Source organism: Nannobrachium achirus, assembly GCF_963921795.1.
Source record: "Nannobrachium achirus genome assembly, chromosome: 17".
NCBI classification, from domain to species: domain Eukaryota; kingdom Metazoa; phylum Chordata; class Actinopteri; order Myctophiformes; family Myctophidae; genus Nannobrachium; species Nannobrachium achirus.
Genome location: NC_137824.1, coordinates 31,499,232 through 31,519,916, shown reverse-complemented (window position 1 = coordinate 31,519,916; position 20,685 = coordinate 31,499,232). Strand labels below are relative to the sequence as shown.

The 20,685-nt window shown below is 42.5% G+C and overlaps 1 protein-coding gene across 4 annotated transcripts; it reads left to right on the top strand.

Moving 5' to 3' along the window:
* Positions 1 to 9,302: 9,302 nt before the first annotated feature.
* On the top strand, positions 9,303 to 20,169 carry rlim (ring finger protein, LIM domain interacting). Of its 4 annotated transcripts, none has more exons than XM_080745917.1 (5): positions 9,303 to 9,427; positions 11,565 to 11,777; positions 13,368 to 13,478; positions 15,492 to 15,794; positions 16,425 to 20,169. In XM_080745917.1, the coding sequence occupies exons 2-5, from the start codon at positions 11,609 to 11,611 to the stop codon at positions 17,819 to 17,821; spliced, it is 1,980 nt and encodes a 659-aa protein (XP_080602043.1). In that variant the 5' UTR covers positions 9,303 to 9,427; positions 11,565 to 11,608; the 3' UTR covers positions 17,822 to 20,169. The 4 variants fall into 4 exon arrangements, with proteins under 4 accessions (XP_080602043.1, XP_080602042.1, XP_080602044.1 ...); XM_080745916.1 differs by having other exon boundaries at positions 9,309 to 9,427; positions 11,562 to 11,777; XM_080745918.1 differs by lacking the exon at positions 9,303 to 9,427 and adding an exon at positions 10,402 to 10,435.
* The last annotated feature ends 516 nt before the right edge of the window (positions 20,170 to 20,685 follow it).

Below are 20,685 nucleotides of genomic sequence, written 5' to 3'. Positions count from 1 at the left end.
AATAAAATTTGCCCTAGTTTGAAGTGGTGGACAGGTACTTTACCCCTGCACCACCCAAGCTCCCTTTTAAAAAATATTTAAAAAAAATATAGGCCCCAGCATTTTCGTGAACAAGTTCTGCGTAAAAGATTCTGCAAAACTTTTACAGGGTGGAATTACAGACTCTGTAGCATTCAAAGATTGTGGAACGGACAGTTCGGCTGGAGAGACTACTGAAACGCTAAAAAATGAGACAATAATTATACCATACCATTACCTTAAACCCAATTCCAGAAATCTCAAAAATAGCAGATCTGTAAGCTCACAGTGTGACGCATCGCTTTGAAAATGTTCGCCTATAGGCCTAAAGAAACAATAGAATGGGGATGGAAGGTTTAATACCATGTTCATATCATGTTCATCAAAGTTTTTTTTTTCTCTCTTTGAATGTATGTTTCTCCCAATGGATTCAGATATATTATTCCATTGTATTACCATGTTTTTATTTTATTTTATGATATTTTAAATAGTCTTCTCAACATGTTGAAATGGAAGAGTTCAAACTAGAAAACCAAGCCGATATATGTACATGAATAGAAGATTCTTGTCGTTTAGTTCCACAGACAATTTATTAATCAGTCCTTAGATTAATCTTACTGACTGGTTGTCGTGAAATGAAAGCAATGAACATTTCACAAGGAAATCTATCTTAAAATATACTATGCATTCATGTCTGAGCTGAAAACTGTCCCGATTCCATGTACAAAAAGAAGATTATCGCTTTTTAATCAATTTCATCTCATCACAACTACCACGGTGACATATGCAAAACTCAAAATAATTTCACAATCAAAAAGACTTTCAGACATTTGTAGGATGATAACTACACAAGCCTGTTCTATTATTGGCATGAAGATTTCCTTAGCAGATTTATAAGTAACTAATTTGTATTTGTTTGTTTTTTTTGTTAAAAAGTTAAAGCTCTATGATAGTAAGCATTGCTAGTATAAAGTATTTGTTCAGAGGTCACCCTGTCTCTCCAGTGTTAAACAAAACAAAAACAAAAACATATTATTTTTCAGGTGGGTTGCCAATTTCATCCCATCAGGAGAGCGAACCCATTTAACTCAACTCAAACTGTATTTTGTCATTAGGGTGACAACCTTGTATCTCCAAAATCGTAATTTGTTTGGTTATTTAAGATAGTGAAAATAGACGATCTACAATCACACAACGCCTCGCATCGCGAGGCATTTTGTGCTTATAGATCGGCTATTTTCACTACTTTTGTGCGACACTTTTGTATGGTGAAGTAGGGCTTTAATTTACCAAAAGACATAGAAATTTGAAACTTGGAGATACAAGGTTTCTGCCTGACAGTGATGATTTATAAAGCACATTTACAATGACCAGGGGTCATCAAAGTTCTGTACAAGGTCAAATTAAAACATATCGGCTCAGTTTTATAGTGTTCCAATTCCAAAGGTGTAATTTTTTTATTCGTCTCTTCCAGTTTCACTTGTTTATCCTGTCTGAGCTCTCTCCTGATTGAACAAAATTGTTATCCCGACTTGAAAATGACGGGGAGATCCCTATTACTGACCAAACAGGCAAACACTCCTTCGGGAATATGGAGCTATTTAACACTTATTTTAACAAATGATATCACACCCCTGTCAAATTAGCGCTCATGGTTTTGCCATAGAGCTGCACTCTCTCTTCCAAATACCTTCTGAACAGAACAGCAATTAACTGCAGGTCTACATGGAGATTTGCCGATGTATCGAAGGTTGAACGCCAACACTGGATAATGTGATAATACTGACACGCACAGGTGATAGGAATTGATTGCTTGCAATATGGCAGGAATTGTAATCAATCTGTGTCTCTTTTCTTTTCCTCTCCTCTCCTTGCCATGATTCCTGCGTTTGTTTCCTCCAGACTGTATCAGGGTTTAGGACCAAGACAAGCTGCTGAAGGAAGCTCCACATGGGCCAAACCGGGCCATTTAGTCTGCCTTCTCTCTGTTCTGCCTATTGTCAAATTGAATGTACTTCTCTTTGAGTTTCTTAGACGTTGGTTTTTGCTTTCTTTATTAAAAAGAATAAAAAAAACGTGCCACTGTCGAGCTGCCTCATGTTAATGGTGCTAATGCCTAAGCTGTGCTCTGTCGCGCGTGTGCGCCGCCCACCGTAAATAAGCAACCTACAAGCTCACAACGCGCCACAGATGTAGGATGCATTGCAAGCTTATAGATCTGCTATTTCCGGCACATGGCCGTGTCGCTTGACATAGTATGAATCGGGCCTAAGAAAGCTGACAATTGTTTCATCTGTTTTTGTTTTTCTTTTGGTTTATTTTTGGTTTCCCATACATAAACGGAAAAGAAATGCAAAATAGATTAGGTACCTTAACCCTCTTTATGAATGTATATTATATTGTTATGTTATGTTTGATGTATTCACTCCATGATTCTTTGACATTGATTGGGATTACTTTCGCTCTTTTCATTAAAAGAATACCGAGCTTTATATATACTGTCTAGAGTTGTTACCAGAAGGAATCTTAATGAACTCTTGACGCGACAAAATCTTGTATATTTTTTGTGTGCCAATTTGTAACATATTTTCTAAGTGTATATTTTTCTTAGAAAGTGCTGTGAAGTATTTGTGTGTGTGAGTAACCTTTTATGCGCCTCTACAGGCAGTGGAAAGGATATTACAATGACAAGCTTCTGGTTTTAAAAACCAAAATATGAAAGTATCGACAGAAAACTAGAAATATTTACATTTTGTTGGGAGTTTTGTAATAAGACCATGATCTTGTTGTGAGAGTGCTGTGTTACTGTGCAAAACACAAATAAGCAAAGAAAAAAACAAAAGAAAACTTTGACAAAAAAAAAGATCTAATTTGTGAACAATTTGCTGTTTTATAGATTTTCATGTAAATTATTTGAGTATTATTTTGTTTTTGTTGTAACTGTTGCAAAAGTTTTAAATATTTGTGATCAAGCCTGTATGGTGATAATGTAATATTGGTACCTTGCTGAGTTTTGTAATAATGTTTATGGAGTAAATATACAAATTAAAATAAGATTTTGAATGCTGCTTTCTGAAGAGAGTTGGGTTGTGTTTCTTCCACCCACTTATTATTGTACGACAGTACACATTCAATTAATGATAGTACAACAGTACATATTCTGACGGGCACTACCCACAATGGTGGGCACACAGAAGCCTACTGCTATTTTAAGGCATGATCAAGAAAGCACATTTTATTGTACAGGATTTACATGTAATAATGAGTGGGCTGCACATTTGATATTGGATTAACTTATACGTTTCATTTTAGTAAATTGTCGATGACCGCAAGGCCCAGTTCCCCCCAAGGGCCCCTGTGAGCCAAGGGCCCCCGGCCCCAAGGCTAATACAGCCCACATTCAGTTCATTATAGTATGTACACATGTAATGTCATGACCTGGCTCAAGCATGACATAAATGGGAGACGACACACACAGGTGAAAACACAAGTTGAAAACGTACTTTTATTTATAACTAAAAGAAACATAAATTATACTTAAATTTGAGAAGGTAAATGGTGCATTTATATAGCGCTTTGCCGCTTTTATCCAAGGCGCTTTACACAGATTGTGCATTACATTCACCCATTCACACACACACATTCATACACCGATGGCGGAGGAAACCATGCAAGGCACCAACCTGGTCACCGGGAGCAACTTGGGGTTCAGAGTCTTGCTCAAGGACTCTTCGACATTAACTCTGGGGGAGCCCAGATTTGAACTGGGAACCCTTCGTGCTATAATGACCCCTGAGCTATGCCGCCCCTAGAAGGTGATATGAGTTGTCAGTGGTATCAGTCGTGTAGTGCATGTATGGATGTGTGATAGTGTTGTGCAGGAACACGTGCAGATCTCAAACTTAAGAACTTACTCAAACAAAGTTTCCAGGGGAGGGGAGAGACCAGCCTACTTAAATACACTAGTGGTGATTGGAGCCAGGTGTGTCTCGTCCCCTGGACTCACCCCTGCAGGCTGGTCCCCTCCTACACATGAACATAGAACGCCATTAAAATCAGAACACATAACACAGGTTATCACAGTACACATTTATTCTGAAGAAGGGCAGCAGGCCGAAACGTCAATTAATTCAAGTTTGTTGTCAGTAGTACTGTAGTACTAATAGTCAGCAGCTAAGCACAGTGTTACCTTTTCCGACTATATTGTACAACATAGACAACACATTTACACATTCATGTGACAATAAGTCAGATTGTCCAATCTGTATGGTAGAGTATGTTAAGACAATATAAATTATACAATTTGGTCTTCCTGCTCTTCTGTTGAGACATTTAGATCCAGTGTCTAGGTATGATACGACCCTTGACACGATTGTGTTTCTAGTTTGACACGATTTTTGGACCAAATGTCAAAATTGTATTTATTCACAGAGCAAATAGGCATGCTCTATTACCATAGCTCAGTGGTTCGGGACCCCCAGGAGGGTCCCCAAATGATTTTGGGGGGTCCCCAGATGATTAACTTTATGTGCAACAAACAAACCACACAAAAGTGTATCGAGGGTATCTGCACATTTCTAAAGTAACAATTTAAGGACTTTAATACCTCTAAAATGACCAAAAACATTGGCCAAATTGTCAAATATTAGAGGCAGAAATTGTGAAAATAGCCGATCTACATGCTCACAACGCGTGAGCATGTAGATCTGCTATTACAAATGTCTGTACAATACACCCAAGTGCTCGTCAGGGTAGTGGGTCCCCAGTTCAACTATGATTATTTTGGGGGTCGTGGCCTGAAAAGGTTGAGAACCACTGTTAGTCTGAGCGTTTCAGGCAAAAATCGTGCACTTTATGAAAGAAGCATGGAATTTGGCACACAGTTAAAACATGCCATATATACTCTGAAAAACCGTGTCGCTTGAGTGACCTTCCTTCCTTCCTTCCTTCCTTCCTTCCGTAACCTTCCTTCTGTACGGGAGTGATGTCAGCGAGTTGTGACATCACTTCCTGTACGGGGCGGCTACACGAAATGTGGATAACACTATATATGGAGATAGTCCAGTCCATCATGTCATATGGGACTACCGTCATAGACAGTAGCCAAAAGAGAAGGATACACAAGACTAAGAAAGACAAAAAAAAGAGAAGAATAAAAAAGAAAAAAAAGGAGGAGGAGGATAAAGATACCAAAAGGCTATAGGGGCATCGCAGATTTGTCTTGGGAAACTTGTGGGAGCCAATCAAAGTTGGGCTCTCATAGACTTTACTATAGAGTAAAATAATACAAAAAATAAATATGCTTTAAGTAGCATGTAAGGGGTCAAACTAGGTGTTTTTCAGGATTCTGAATCCAATGCAAGCATTTGTTTTGCAGGAAAAACATTCCTTTCCAAGAAATGGCCGCCACAAAACTGTGAAAAGTGATGACTCATCACTAAACCATAGTTTTATTGCCAAATTATGGGGTCAGTTTTTAGCCCAAGGAATGTTTTTCCTGCAAAACAAATGCTTGCATTGGATTCAGAATCCTGAAAAACACCTAGTTTGACCCCTCATATGCTCATGGACCTCTGAGGGTCCCTGGACCCCACTTTGAGAACCACTGATGTAAAGCATTCCCATAGCCTATACTGTAAGTCTGCCCCAATTTGTTATAGGATTCCGAGATGAAAGGCATTTAATTTCAGCACAACTTCTGGTTTGTTTATTTTAATGTTATATCTAATTAGCACGCAGGGTCAGGCCTCGCTAGAGTGATTGCTCATCCATAACTGAGCAGGCTACTGCGGTCTGCATTGCAGCACATTCTGCCATAGCTTAATTGGAGTTAGAAGAACTACTGTCTTGGATTAAACAGACCTCATGATGTATCACTCTCCAACATTGTCAGGTGGTGTATTGGCATTGTTTTTGTTCTTTAGTCACCCATAGCAGATAGACGTGCAAACAAATGCTAGAATATCGCATACAACTCACTGGGTCCATATCAAACATATAATTTTCCAAATGTCTGAGTGAGTGAGTGTCTGTCTGTCTGAGTGTCTGTCACAGCGTTTCTCCTCAGTGGCTGGAGCAATTGATCTGAAATCGCATCACCATTAGCATATGAACACACCTGACACAACTGTGAAGCCCGTTTGTCACTTTCACAAATCATATGCTGTATATTAGCATTTTTATGGTATCTATTCTGCATCTAGCATGAGGCATATCTATTCTGCATCTAGCATGAGGCAAAATGTTTAACCAGCTCTGTGTGTGTGTGTGTGTGTGTGTGTGTGTGTGTGTGTGTGTGTGTGTGTGTGTGTGGGGGGGGGGGGGGGGGGGGTTGTCTGGCCCTGTTACAGATGTTGTCCAAAAATCATGCAGATCGACACACAGTATCTCTATAGCCATTAAACGAAACGGGTATTTCTTACATTGATGCTCCTACATATTATCATGCAAGCACCAGTTAAAGTTACTTTCCATCCCTCATATACTCCCCATAACCCACACACTGCACATCATTTCTGAGCTCATATCTTTGAACGGGTAAGGACTAGTTTTTGTTTATTGAAAGAACTGTTATGTTATGTCATTAGGACTATGACTATTGTAGTTTTGTGTAATCACAAAAAAGAGCTTTTATCATGGTAAGGCCTGATATAGTCGACAGTAGCCTACCATGATTTGTATTATTTGATTTTGATGACAATCAAATTGAACTGCCATACAATAGGGCCAGGCTACATAAAAAAGGTTTTGTGGCAAAATTAGTAATGACACTAATCACCTCACGCTTGGTGCAGACTAGCTACAGCTCATGATGTGAAAAAAATAATTAAATAAAAATAGAAGATAATATCATCCATCACCGCACCAGGACGCTATTGTCACAGGGGCTCACCCAGCAGCATCAAAACATGGTAGGGTATTGATGCCATAGCCTGGAGGGACAGCTGGCTCATGTTAGGATTGGCTAGTTGGTTGTGAGGCAACCGCTGCTTAGGTCTGTGACAGAGTGGTGTCTGTGAGTTTTAACTTGTTATATCTACTAATTAATCTTCAAAGCTCTCAACAATGATAAAAAAAACAATAAAAATACAAACAAACATACATACATACATAGACATACATACATACATACATATACATATACATATACCTACATACCTGCATGCATACATGCATATATACAATTTACAATTTACCGGTAGGTATTTAGCAAACACTCTTAATCCAGAGCACTTACAAAAAGACTCAGATTCACAAGACAGCCTGTTCTGGCAATCATATATGGAGATCCCTGATGTCATATTAAGCCCATATTTGGCAATGCCCATATATGGACACTCCATATGGCAAATCAAGACTGCTGACTTTTATCACCTGGATATCCATATATGAAGATCACCATACTGACCTCATCAAACCCTGGATATCCATACATGGAGATCATCACTTAGATCTCTCCATATATGGAGCTGACCTCTAATGATTCCCAGATGATGCCCTGTTAGGCCAACCACACTAATAGAATCCCTATTATACCCATCAATATTAAGCCCATATCTGGGAATGCCCATACAATAGAATCCCTTTTATGCCCATCAATGTTAAGCCCATATCTGGGAATGCCCATATAGACATATTGTCAGTCTAACTAATGTGGTTGACGCAACACGAGTCACACTTGCAAATGAATTCGTCCTTGTCCCTTTTATGCCCATATATGGAGATCCCTGTCTCGATGTCATCAATATTAGGCGCATATCTGGGAATGTGGCCAAGACAGAATTCATTTGCAAATCAAGACTGCTGACTATCATCACCTGGATCTCCATCTCCAAGATCACGACGCTGACCTCATCAAACCCTGGATATCCATACATGGAGACGACTGGATCATCACCTAGATCTCCATATGCGGAGCTGGTCTACCTCTACATCTGACCTCACAGACTTCATATACGGACTCGACCAGCTCAGCAGAAGGGTATACATGCATATATACAAAGCAGCCATGTGCACGGCTGCACGCGCCCATGTGTACGCGCCCATGTGCACGCACCCATGTGCGTCACCTCTTGCCTGGTTAAAACCAGACTGCACTCAACACCACCCCCTGGTGGTAGTGGTGTTGTAGTGAAGTCTGGCCCTCCACATTAACTAAGCTTTTTCCTCTAGCCCGATGAGAGTGCTAGCCAATCAGGGCTGTAGGCTTGGGGCACGTGGTGGGTGGTGGCCTGGTTCAGAACCATTCAGCCAATCAGGCGAGTCTGTGTGTATACAAACACCCCCCCCCCCCCCTCCACTCTCATTACAGGCATCAAAGAGGTAGTTGTCTTTGATGTTTCATTGATTAGAGAGAACACTAACGAGCTATTGACACTTGTATGGCTCAATCAATTACTGCGGTTTACAACCCCTCTGAAGTTCAAAGGGAGCAATTAAGATCAAGTCACCTTGACATTTTTTTAAACCACCCCTAACATTACGTCAATAGGCTTTAGCCCGCCCCCCAGAAAAATAATCTCTCCCCGAAATTCCAGACTCTCTTCCCAAAACGAAGTGTGTGATAGAGTCTGGTTTATTAACCAGGCAACGTCACCTCACCCTTTAGGGCATCTTACTGGTTATTATTATAAGTGTAGTCCGTCAGAGGACTACAACATGACGTAGGGCGTAGGCTGTTTCCGCTCCAGACCGGATCAGAAACCTGAAAATGGTACTGATCCCAGGCTAAAGGCCTGTCCATACTTCGACCGAAACCGAAGATTTCCATAAAATTATGTTCCTAGCGGCTTCTGAAAAGCATTAGAACCAATTAGAGTTCGGAAATTTGCACGTCGGAAAGTCCAACTCACCGAACATTTCGGAGATACTATGGGCAGGCCTTAAGGCTATACTTAATGGTACGACGTTATCGAATGGAAATAGTGAGTGACATGTTGCTGCTATTTTCTTCTTCTTCTTTTTTTTATGTTTTCCATTTTTTTACCTTTTTTGAAAAAAATAAATAAAAAGAGGACATGCCCAAAAAATAGAGGCCAGCCATAGTTGTATATCGAGGCCTGGCCAGCGCCAGCCCAGGGGCCAGGTTAGGGGATATCATGCGTCAGCGGTTGCCTGACAACCCTTTATCATCCAATCACAGCTCGAGCACCCAGAGACGTCCCTGCGGACAATGGGAACCTCCCTCCCTACTAAACAACATCACCCCCCCCCCAACTCTGCGCATGCGCTCCCTACCCAGTTTCCGGAGCTTTCTGTTTTTTCCTCCCCCTGGTAAAGAGAACAGAAAATGGAATCGTGAGATGGATCACCGCACGTAGCTTCAACCGTCTTAACCGTGTTTTTTATCAAGGATTCCGTCTCGAATACCTGGACAACCACCGACGGCGAACTGCTCGAAAGCACACAGGTAACATTATATACCGGTATGATACTGTTGTTATGCGTCGCCTTTCCGTTTGCCTTGTCTTGTCGTTCTTAAAGCTTAGCTAGTTTTGGTTAGCATGCTAGCTAGCGATAACAACGTCATTAGTTGACGTCGCTTGCTGGCTAGCGGTTAGCTTAGCTTGATGCTGACCAGTGTGTATGTGTGTGTTTATCTTTTTGTGACAGTTTACCGGTGGCTTTTGATTCCGTCGTGCGTTTGTTGTCTCCGACATGAACAGAGTTAAAGACCAAGACATGTTGGTCAAATGCCTACTGACCAGCAAGAAAACCGCTAGAATTTCTGACCCGTTAGCTTGATAAAGATGTGTTTTTTCCTCTTTTTTTGTTGCGTGAAGCGATACTCTCGCGAGATGGGAGTATACATTTCATAAAATGTGTTTTTACATGAGTAAAAGTAGTGTTGTGATTGTGTGGGTATTAATAAACATACCGCCCAGATGACAGCGAAGCTGAGTTTTTGTCAGTTGCAGAAGTTATTGGTTGGTTTTTAATTAACTAACTCAGTGATGCCCAAAACTTTTAGCTCTAGTTGAGACCCAAAATTAGACATTTGACTGAAAACAATGAAAACAGCAGATCTACGGCGTTGTGAGCTTGTTGTAGATCTGCTGTTTCACTACTACGTGAACGTTTGTTTTCTAATTTATGGACTTTCTTAGATTTTCTTTGATTTCTACACGAAATTACTGTAAAAAATTATTGCATCTGTTTTTTAATTCATGAAAAATGTTAGCTTTTTTTGGGGAATGTATTTGAAAATGTTTCGAAATTATGATAATTAAAAAAATGTTTGATAACAAAAATTAAGGGACCCATTATAAAAATGTGTCCGCGACCCACAAATGGGTCCCGACCCCAATGTTTGATAACCAGTGAACTAGATGAAGTGACGGCCTCTTGGTTGATATGCTAATGTTAATATTGGCTAATCCAACAACAGCTTCCTGAGCCTTCAGACCGACATATTCAGGTAACGTCGTTAGCCAAGCTAACCAACCGGAATCTGACGTTACCAAGCGTGATATTTATTTCAACCTGTTGGTTTTAGCGGATGACTTGTTTAGGTTCAGACGGCTTTTTCTTTTATTACGGTTGAGCTAGCCGGCTAACGCTGTTAGCTGTTAACCTTTAGCTAGCTGGTTAGCAATGCTAATAGCTGCTGATGCCATTTTGTTTTTTCCTCGACTTTGGCCTAAAAGTCGGGTTTTTTACAAAGGAATAATGATGCATTCTGAAAGCCTGGTCGTTAGATTTTAACGCCAAATGGTGGATCGTTAGCGCCGATGTCAAGGTTAAAAACAAGAGGTAGGAATAGACGAGTCTGAAGTAACAAATGTCTCAAAGCCACTTTAGAGTCCATGGACGTGAACTGACCTACTGCTGTCTAGTCTGGCCTAAAAAGTCCTGCTGTTATCATCTGTCGTTTTATCATATTTTTGGCTGGGCGCATTGTGTATGAACTATATTTCATTATATAATATCTTTTGTGATAAGTGATTCTCATTCCCGTTTTTCATTTCAAGGCCCCTCAATTTTATTAAAACAATTATACATACATACATACATACACACACACCCCTCCCTCTGGGACACAATTGAACACGCTTATTGTTTGACATAATTTGATCAGTTATGTTATTTTGTCCAGAAATCCCTTGCGTTTGCTAGTTTTATTAATGTGTACATGTCATATTTATGGAAGATGATAAACCATCAATCATGAAGCTGGATGGGCCCCAAGATCCCCTGGTGGTCTCTAGACCTTGCATTCAGAACCACTGATCTGGTCCACTGTCCGACATTAATGCATCTGCATGGTCCTCACATGCACATTTAGAAGCCGGTGTCAAAAATCTAATTTGGTTGTCGTCTTCCTCTAAAGCTTTCAACAGTCTTGACTCCACACACTTTGTCTCCATGTTTCATAGTTGTCATTGTTGTGTGTTGTGAGCCCTAATAAATTGTTGGTTGTAGAAGGTTTGTAAGGGCAGATGTTGTAGACATGATAAATGAGCTCTACACGCAGCCATTTTGCTACACTCATTGATACCACTGTATGGTCAGCAAACTGAGCATTTCTGTTTTTGTTGTGACAGCAGCTGTATCCAGGTGGAGCGTATTGTTCATCCTCCCTTCTACATCAATGGAGGGGTCTGACAGCTCAGAGCAGAGTAGCGGTGACCAGTCAGAGTCACAACGCAGGAGGCAGCTTGACCGTCTGGACAGAGAGGAGGCCTTCTATCAGTTTGTCAACAATCTCAGCGATGAAGACTACCGCCTGATGAGAGACAACAATCTGTTGGGCACCCCAGGTAATCTGCTGTGGATTATTAATAATATGATTGTTTTTACAATTCTGCGATTGTGCTAGCCTGCAGCCATTTTATTTACAGATGGACAAAGACAAACTGTGAACCCAGCATAGACTGCTCACACAGTCATTCTCTGTATGATTTCACGTTGTACGTGAAACAGTGGGAGCCAACGAACCGTAGATGGGTTTTCTCTTGTCTGCCTGGTATGGATATATGGTGTCTTTTCAACACCTGCGGTGTGCAGTACTGAAGTAGTGCAGGGCTATAAATAAATACAAATATTCACTGGCTAACAGTTTGGTTGGTTACCATCACAATGGATGGCAAAAGCTGCATTTGTATCATTCATGTTTTAAAAGACCAGAGGGAAAGAAATATGAGCTATGCTTAATGCGGGTGACGTTCTCACAAGATACAATTGAGGTCTCTCCTGACTAACCCAGGCTAGATGCAGACAATGTGAAGTAGTAATGAATGAGATTACATCCAGATCTGATGTCTACAGTAGTTTTGGTTATTGTGGTATACCAACATAATTTGGTGTACTGATGGAACAATGGAAACAAATGTTGTTGCATAGGGGGCCTCCTGCTGCTCCAGTTGTTAACACACAGTTGTCACAGTTAGTCAGTAGTCACCATAATTAAAATGGAAATGCTAGTTTTGTAAGAGCTTTTCAGCCAAGGTCACTGACACTTCTTGCTAAGGCGGTGGCGCCCGAGTCCCTTGTGCATCTCTGTGCATCTCCATGCAGATATGTCATACATGTACTGGGATTTGAGTTCAGAAAGGCTGCCTCAAGCTTTACTGTTTTGTCTGTGCTCGAAAAGCAAAAAGCCTGCGGTCAACTGAGGAAGTCCAATCCGTTTCTGTCCCAGGACAGTTGGAGAAGAAATGTAAGTTTGGAGCTGGCTTTGAGCAGAGCACCGTTCCAGGAGAATGCATTGAATGGACTGGACATGTCCCGGTATGTCTGCTGGTCTTCAGTAATGTTGCGGTATACATGGGAGCGGTGGGTCAATACAGCACAGAAAACAGTCTATTTTTGTATGTACATACTAAACTAGACCAGGTCAACCTGGTTGTGCCAGACCCCCTGTCTGTCATCATCATTTATGACATCATGCCTTTTGTAGGCATGTCATCATCATGTCATCATCATATATACCCTTTATATAGAAAACCCGGACCGACAGACATTTGCTTATGTAGGCCTACCCATTTCATGGGTCTGGCAATAATGACCATCTAAGTTCCTAATATGCTGCAGTGGCAGATCTTTTTTTCTTTTCTTTTTTGATGCTTGCATGCTAGATATCGACCGGCAGTGGCCTGCCTCCCCTATCAGTGCATTAAATGAGGAAACGGTTTGTTCCATGTGTAGGGAGAGTTAATGGGTGGTTCTAGCAACCCACCATGTTTCTCTGCTTGCTTTGATTCTGGCTCAGGCTGGGTAAAAGGTAGGATGTATCACTGGATGTATCACTTAAATTTAAATCCTTGGAAAAGGAAGAAACCTAGACTGCCAATGAGTCATTTTGCTTTTTTGTTTTTATTGACTACGTTTTTTTTGTATGTGTCCTGTAGGTGAGATAACAGAGGATGAGCTTCTAAGTCGACTGCAGCAAATTAAAGATGGTCCTCCAGAACCGCGGACAAACGCTCCCAGTACTGAGAGTGGAGAAGCTGCCACTGGAGGTCAGTTTGTCACCAGTGATTCTTAACCTTTAAACATTTTTTTTAATGGACCCACAGTTTGATGTCTTAGGCTATGGACCCTCATGTTATATAATTGTTTATCTCTGGGACCCCAATCAATATAGTGAAATCCATAGTGCTTTTTAAACTCAAATGTACAAATGTGCACAATTGTACTTTTGTACCGTGGTGGTCCCCATACCCAATGTTGAGAGACTGACCTAGGGCTGTCCACAATACGGTTTATTTTTTTTCTTTCTCCAAGCCCTGGTGATTTGTTCTGAGTATTTATTCTGAATTCACTTATGATAAATAAGGCTGTAGCCCTGGCTTGTTGTGTTAAACCAGGTCCATTTGGAGATGAGCCTTTCGATAAACTGGCTACTGACTTCTGCTGCCTTACCAGCAAATATAAATTATGATCTTTATGAACTATGTCTCGTGTCATAATCATAAACCACTTTCATTTTAATTTCCTCATTGTAGAGACACCAACATAGTGTATAGTTAACTGCTATGGGCAAAGTTTCACTTGTTACTCATCTATACTATAATTTTGCGAATGTCTGTCTGACTGAGTGAGTGAGTGAGTGAGTGAGTGTCTGTCTGTCTGTCTGTCTGTCTGTCTGTCTGTCTGTCTGTCTGTCTGTCTGTCTGTCTGTCTGTCTGTCTGTCTGTCTGTCTGTCTGTCTGTCTGTCTGTCTGTCTGTCTGTCTGTCTGTCTGTCTGTCTGTCTGTCTGTCTGTCTGAAACAGCGTTTCTCCTCAGTGGCTGGAGCAATTGATCTGAAATCGCATCACCATTAGCATATGAACACACCTAACATAACTGTGAAGCCCGTTTGTCACTTTCACAAATCGTATGCTGTATATTCGCATTTTTATGGTGTATCTATATCTATTTAGCCTACAGTACCTTTTGTGACCACACATGTTAAGGGAGGGGCGCTGTTGTTCAGGCCATGCACAATCACACACACACACACACACACGGGGGGGGGGGGCGGGCTGGGGGGGGGGGGGGGTCAGTATCTCTGTAGCCATTAAACGAAACGGGTTTCTTACATTGATGCTCCTACAGTACATCATGCAAGCACCAGTTAAAGTTATTTCCATCCCTCATATACTGTGTGCACAGTGCACATCCCATAACCCACACACTGCACATCATTTTGGAGCTCATATCTTTGAACGGGTAAGGGCTAGTTCTAATAAATTCAACTGATCTTAGCTACCATTATGTACCACACACTTGTGTACTCAAAGATACCAGGACTTTATGAAGAGAACCATTTCTGTTTGGCCAAAGGGGGAAACTACAGTCCCTCCCACACAACACTAGCCCAAACACCCACAAGCAACCATCCATCTGGCACATTAACCTGGAGACAGCTCCCTCAGTGTGCATACACTCTGCCGAACGAGTAACTGGATTTGGGGCTGTACAATCACCTAGACCAGGGGTCTTCAACAGGTGCTCCGGGACCCCTAGGGGGTCCTCAGAGTTCAAGAGTCCAAATCATTTGTGTGGTGAGAACTTTGTGTGGAACATATAGCCAAGAATAACCAATCTAGCTCACAACACCTTGTGCTGCTACTCTTGGCAAAGAGGTTTGGTGTAGAGGGAAATGAGCAGTCGGACTAAGTATTGATGGTTCAAGTGGTTAAATGTCTAAAAAATACACATTGGACCAACAACCTACACTGATAGTGCTGTCAAACAAGTCTACTCTGTCTAAGAAATCTATGAAAATGTTTAATCTCCAACACAATTTTATACAATGTGTAGTACTTTATCACTCTCTCAGCTAAGGCGTCCTCGGCCTGAAAACATTGAAGACCCCTGACCTAGACTCATGAAATTAGAAAGAATGTGATTCTCGATTAAAAGTAATAATTCTATAATTGCTAGTTAGAAAGAAGATGATTGATAGTTATGTTTATAAGAAGTCATAATTGATTTCCTCCGGACTGTTATTTGGCATTGACTTAATATGTATGCGAACGCTTTCAGAAGCCGCTGAAGGCTCTGAGGACCCGTCCAACGGAGACACCCTGTTGGATTGGCTGAACACCGTGAGGCGCACGGGCAACACAACCAGATCCGGTCACCGTGGCAACCAGTCATGGCGGGCAGTCAGCCAAACCAACCCGAACAGCGGAGACTTCCGCTTCAGTCTGGAGATCAATGTGAACCGCAGTCTGGCCGCGCAGCAGCAGGCTGCGGCGGCTGCAGCTGCTGCCGCAGCCGCAGGGGGCGAACAGGAGACGCCAGCCGAGACTCCTGTGGAGCCAGAGCCAGAAGAACCTGTACCAGGTTAGGGCTGCATCTATCCATCAATACCTATAAGCATGAATTATTTTGTTAATATGTTTTATATAAATGAATCGCTTGTGGAAAAATTCAAATCGGTGCTTTTTCCATATCGCAATTATACAGTTAACAGTAGTTTGTAAATCTGTTATTTAAACATAAAAATAAATAAACTAGTCCTGTCCTGTGCCTGGGGGGTGTGTGCAAACGGGTGTCTGAGGGATTGAATGTAGGAGTCTCAGAAGTAATGTTGGAGTTCCCGTTGGGCAGATCTTTATGCCCATATATGGTGTTCCATGTTGGAGTGCTTGTTGGGCAGATCTTTATACCCATACATGGTGTTCCGTGTCCAGGCCAGTCTGTGATGTCAGTACTATGATGTCATGTTGGACTGCCTGTTGGGCAGATCTTTATGTCCATGTATGGTGTTCCATGTTGGAGTGCCCGTTGGGCAGATCTTTATGCCCATACATGGTGTTCCGTGTCCAGGCCAGTCTGTGATGTCAGTACTATGACGTCAGAGTACTGCAGACGGACTGCGGACAAACATTTGCTAAATTAATAGATAGATGTTGAAAACTAAATTTCACAATGACCCTTAAATCAATGACTTTAACCGTTGCACCCTTACAGCAGGTGCCCCGGCAGCAGAAGTCACACCCGCGCCAGTGCCAATGGAGACTGAAGAAGTGGTGGAAGAACCTGTGGTGGAGGAACTGGCCGTCATAGTGGAGCCAGAGCCTGAGCTGGAAGAGGCTGTTCCACAGGAAGTGGCGTCGGAACCTGCCAGTCCGGCGCGCGCCACTCGGCCCATTCAGCCCCCCGTTCCCCCAACACCACGGCGGGGCCAGCGGAGAGCTCGCAGCCGCAGCCCAGAAGCCCGCAGGACCCGGGCACGTACAGCCAGGAGCCGCTCCCCTGTTCCCCTTGTCTCATTCCCTGACCTGACCACCCTTGCCGCCGTTCCCCGCTCTAACGGGGCCACCGCTGCCCCAGTGCCCCCACCAGAGGGCAGTTCCAGGACTCGACAGCATATACCGAGCAATACAGATTTTTTTGATAATCCGTCATCCCGAGCAGGAGCGGCCCCACCGGAGGCCCCTAGCGTAGCATCTCAGGAAGGGGAGGCTGCGGCCACGGAAGGAGGGGGAGCCGACCGACGTCCCCCCACCATCATGCTCGATCTTCAGGTGCGTCGTGTGCGCCCAGGCGAGTACCGCCAGAGGGACAGCATTGCCAACCGCACACGTTCACGCTCCCAGAACTCAAACACCTTTCTTTACGAGAGTGAGCGAGGCGGCTTCCGTCGCACCTTCTCGCGCTCTGAGCGTGCCGGCGTGAGGACCTACGTGAGCACCATCCGCATTCCTATTCGGCGGATCTCTGACGCGGGCCTGGGGGAGGCAACATCCGTGGCACTGCAGTCTATGATTCGACAGATCATGACGGGCTTCGGCGAGCTCAGCTACCTCATGGACTCTGACTCTGACTCCTCGGACTCAAACCGTGGCGCCGGCACGCCCGCGGCCGATCTGAACGAGGCTCTAAACAACGCGGATGCCGACGCCGCAGCAGTGGATGAGCCGCCTGTAGGCAGAGCGGAACCAAGGACAGTTGACACGCATTTAGAAGAGGGCCTGGTGTCTGGCCCCCCACCTGCCCGGGAAGGTGGTACTGGCGCCGGCAGGGCGCGGCCCAGGCCCCCCATCAGCCTGGAGGAGCCCAGCTCGCTGCCCTTCCTCCGGCTTGCGCACTTCTTCCTCCTCAACGACGACGACGAAGACCAACCCCAGGGGTTGACCAAAGAGCAGATCGACAACCTCTCCATGCGGAACTTCGGGGAGAGTGACGCCTTGAAGACTTGCAGCGTCTGCATAACGGAGTACGCAGAGGGCAACAAGTTAAGGAAGCTGCCCTGCTCCCACGAGTACCACGTTCACTGCATCGACCGCTGGCTGTCCGAAAACTCCACCTGCCCCATCTGCCGCAGGGCTGTCCTGGTAGCTGCCACCCGGGAGAGCGTGGTCTAACCGGTTGAGAGAAGGGCTTTACACAGCACTCAAAAGGAGGAGACAGCATGCCTTTTCCATTAATTTAACCGTGGTATCTGATGCCTCAAGCTGGTCAGAGGTGGTTAGGACTGCCCACCCCCCTCATCATATGCCTAAATTTGATCCATGGAAATAGGTTTTATGTGGGATGCTCCGAATGATCAGGCCCTTACATTGACATCACCAACCGTTATTGATGGAAAAGCTTGTTGCTTCAGGACAGCCTCTGAGGCACTGTCTCAGTAGCAATCTACTGCTAATGTGCATCTAAATATAGGATGGGTATCGGTTCAGATTTATTATTTATTCTCATTGAATTCAAGTTATTTTTTCCACATGAATGGAGGTTTTTGCGAGTCTTTTTTTAGTTTTTTTAATTTAAACTTTTTAAGTCACTACAACCTACTCAGAAAACATGTATAATGTTAAATAGGCCTGTTGAATTACCTATTGATACATAATTTTTTTTTTGTTTTAGCACTTGAACCCTAGCGTCCCTTTTCTGGGCCGAACATTCGGCCAGTACAGTCGATCGACAAGCTCTAAACACGCCGTGCAGCGATGGTGTCCTAAGCTTGTAGACGGGAGACTCCGGTCAACTACATATTTATGGTTTAAGTGGTTAATACAAAAAAGTAAGATCACAGCATCTCACAACAGATCATTCAGATGGGAGCATCCCTTGGGTCGGACTGGAGGGTTTTTCAGAAGGATGTCACACTTGAGCGCATTCACACCATGAACCACCGTGTGTTGTTTCTCGCCCAAAAGAAGCAAAACTGTCCTTATTTGTCAGTGGCACGGACCGCCAAACACATCAACGCTTGCTGAATTGTTAAAAAAAATGTATAAATGTAGAATGTTGTACAAACTGTAGGGAAAGACATAAGTGCAACTAAGATAACCTTTGGAATGCTTTGCTCTGTTTTGGAATTGTTAAGCATCTTTACTTTTCACTGATCAATACAAATGATTTGAGTTGTGTTCAGACCTGCAATTAGGGATATACCGATGCTAGTATATCAGGTATTGGCCCAATAGATAATTAATGTGTTGGTATCCCCGTTTCCCCCATATAACTATCTACTATCAAGAGCTACTGCACCACCTATTAGAACAAAGTGATATTTCTTTCTTTCTCACACAAAAGATGTTAACTCTGTAATGGAAGATAATTTGTCAAAACATCTTTGTGTATAATCCCCAAATGACTTGTTTAATTGTTTATTTACAATGTAAAAAATTGTGTATGTATTGGGCCAGTAGTCAGTATTGACCTTAATGTGGTATTGGTGTATCCCTATATGGAATGAAGCACAGATGGGGCCTCTTTCTCAACTGACACCACGCTATGATTAAAGCCTAAATTACTTTTGTACCACAGTGTCACGCGCCGAAAATAGCAGTGCGTAGCAGGAAGGAACAACCTGTACCTCTCCTCCTTTACTTCCCCACCTGACCCCGCAACGGGACGTACATTTTCTGTTTGATCCCGTCTTTGTTGTATGGCTGGCATGTTTGACAAGGCAGCTCGGGTCTGCCAGGTTGTCAATGGCGTCAAACAATTGATGGAAGCACCGTTTGAAATCAGATGCCCCTCATACATATTGTAAACACCTTTCATGCATTCATTCACTTTATTTATCCACAGCTTGTAGTTAAATGCTATTTTCGGCACGTGAGACAAGTATAACTTGGGCTTTAGGCTGCCTTCGACATACCATCGACCGGTTCCGTCATTTTGATCAGGTTTCATTATCCAGATTGAAACATACCTCGTCTGAAAAGAAACGATGCCTTTTTCTTTGTATATCTGTCACAGACTCCTCCACTAGATGGCGCTCACCTCCACTGTGTCCTCCACTCTTCTCATGAGTGAATGCTTCATTTTTGGAATGTTGGTGTGCAATACATTTAAAAAAAGATACAAATCCTGAAAGTAGAGAAATGACAAACCATGATTATAAATGTGTATATTATTATTGAAATATTGTAGACTGTTAAAATCTTAAATGAAGACTTGTTACTTAAAATTAATGTTGGAAGCTCTTTTCTTTTTCCTTTTATTGATGTGTCCTTTTCATAGCATCACGGCGGGGAAAGGAACACTTCATGCTTGTTACCGTGACGGTTTCATGTGTGAAGCTTTCATGAAGCTGTTCTGATTGGATATACCATGCAGATGTAAATGAACTGTATTTTATTTCTTTATTTTAATTTTGTTGGCGGTGCTTCCCTAGTCCTGGCCTTGATCCATACCCCCAATGCAGTATGTTGACTGGGTATTAAAACCCACTCCATCTAACCGCTTTTCTGAATTAAACAGGTTATTATGCTACACAGTGTATTGTAGAGATGCATTATTTTACTCTTGGTATGTTCCCTGATTAAAGCCTGATTTATACTTTGTCGTATGACAGCGCCAAGTGCTGGAAATGGACGATTCCACAAGCTCACAAACTGGATTCCAACGTGTTGTGAGCTTGAATTGTTCTTATTTGTTGTACAACAGAGTATAATTTGGGTATGTCTTGAAGTCTGGTTTATGTTTACATACTGTAGCTGCATGCCTTTTATTGTATTGACCGGGTATTATCAACACAAACGGGCACATGCAGGCTATGGTTATTCTAGTTTGCATTTCACATGTTTTTATAAAAGTTTTTTTTTTAAAGCTTAGTTTAGTTTATCTCCCCCTTGTCAGGTGTGAGTTTAATTTTTTTTATGCTAATAAAAAATAGTTAACTTGAGAACAATAACCTTGATCCGTTGATCATGTGGTACACCTGGGATACTAGCTTTCTACTTTTCATACTCTTGAGAATAGAATAGAAAGTTGTACA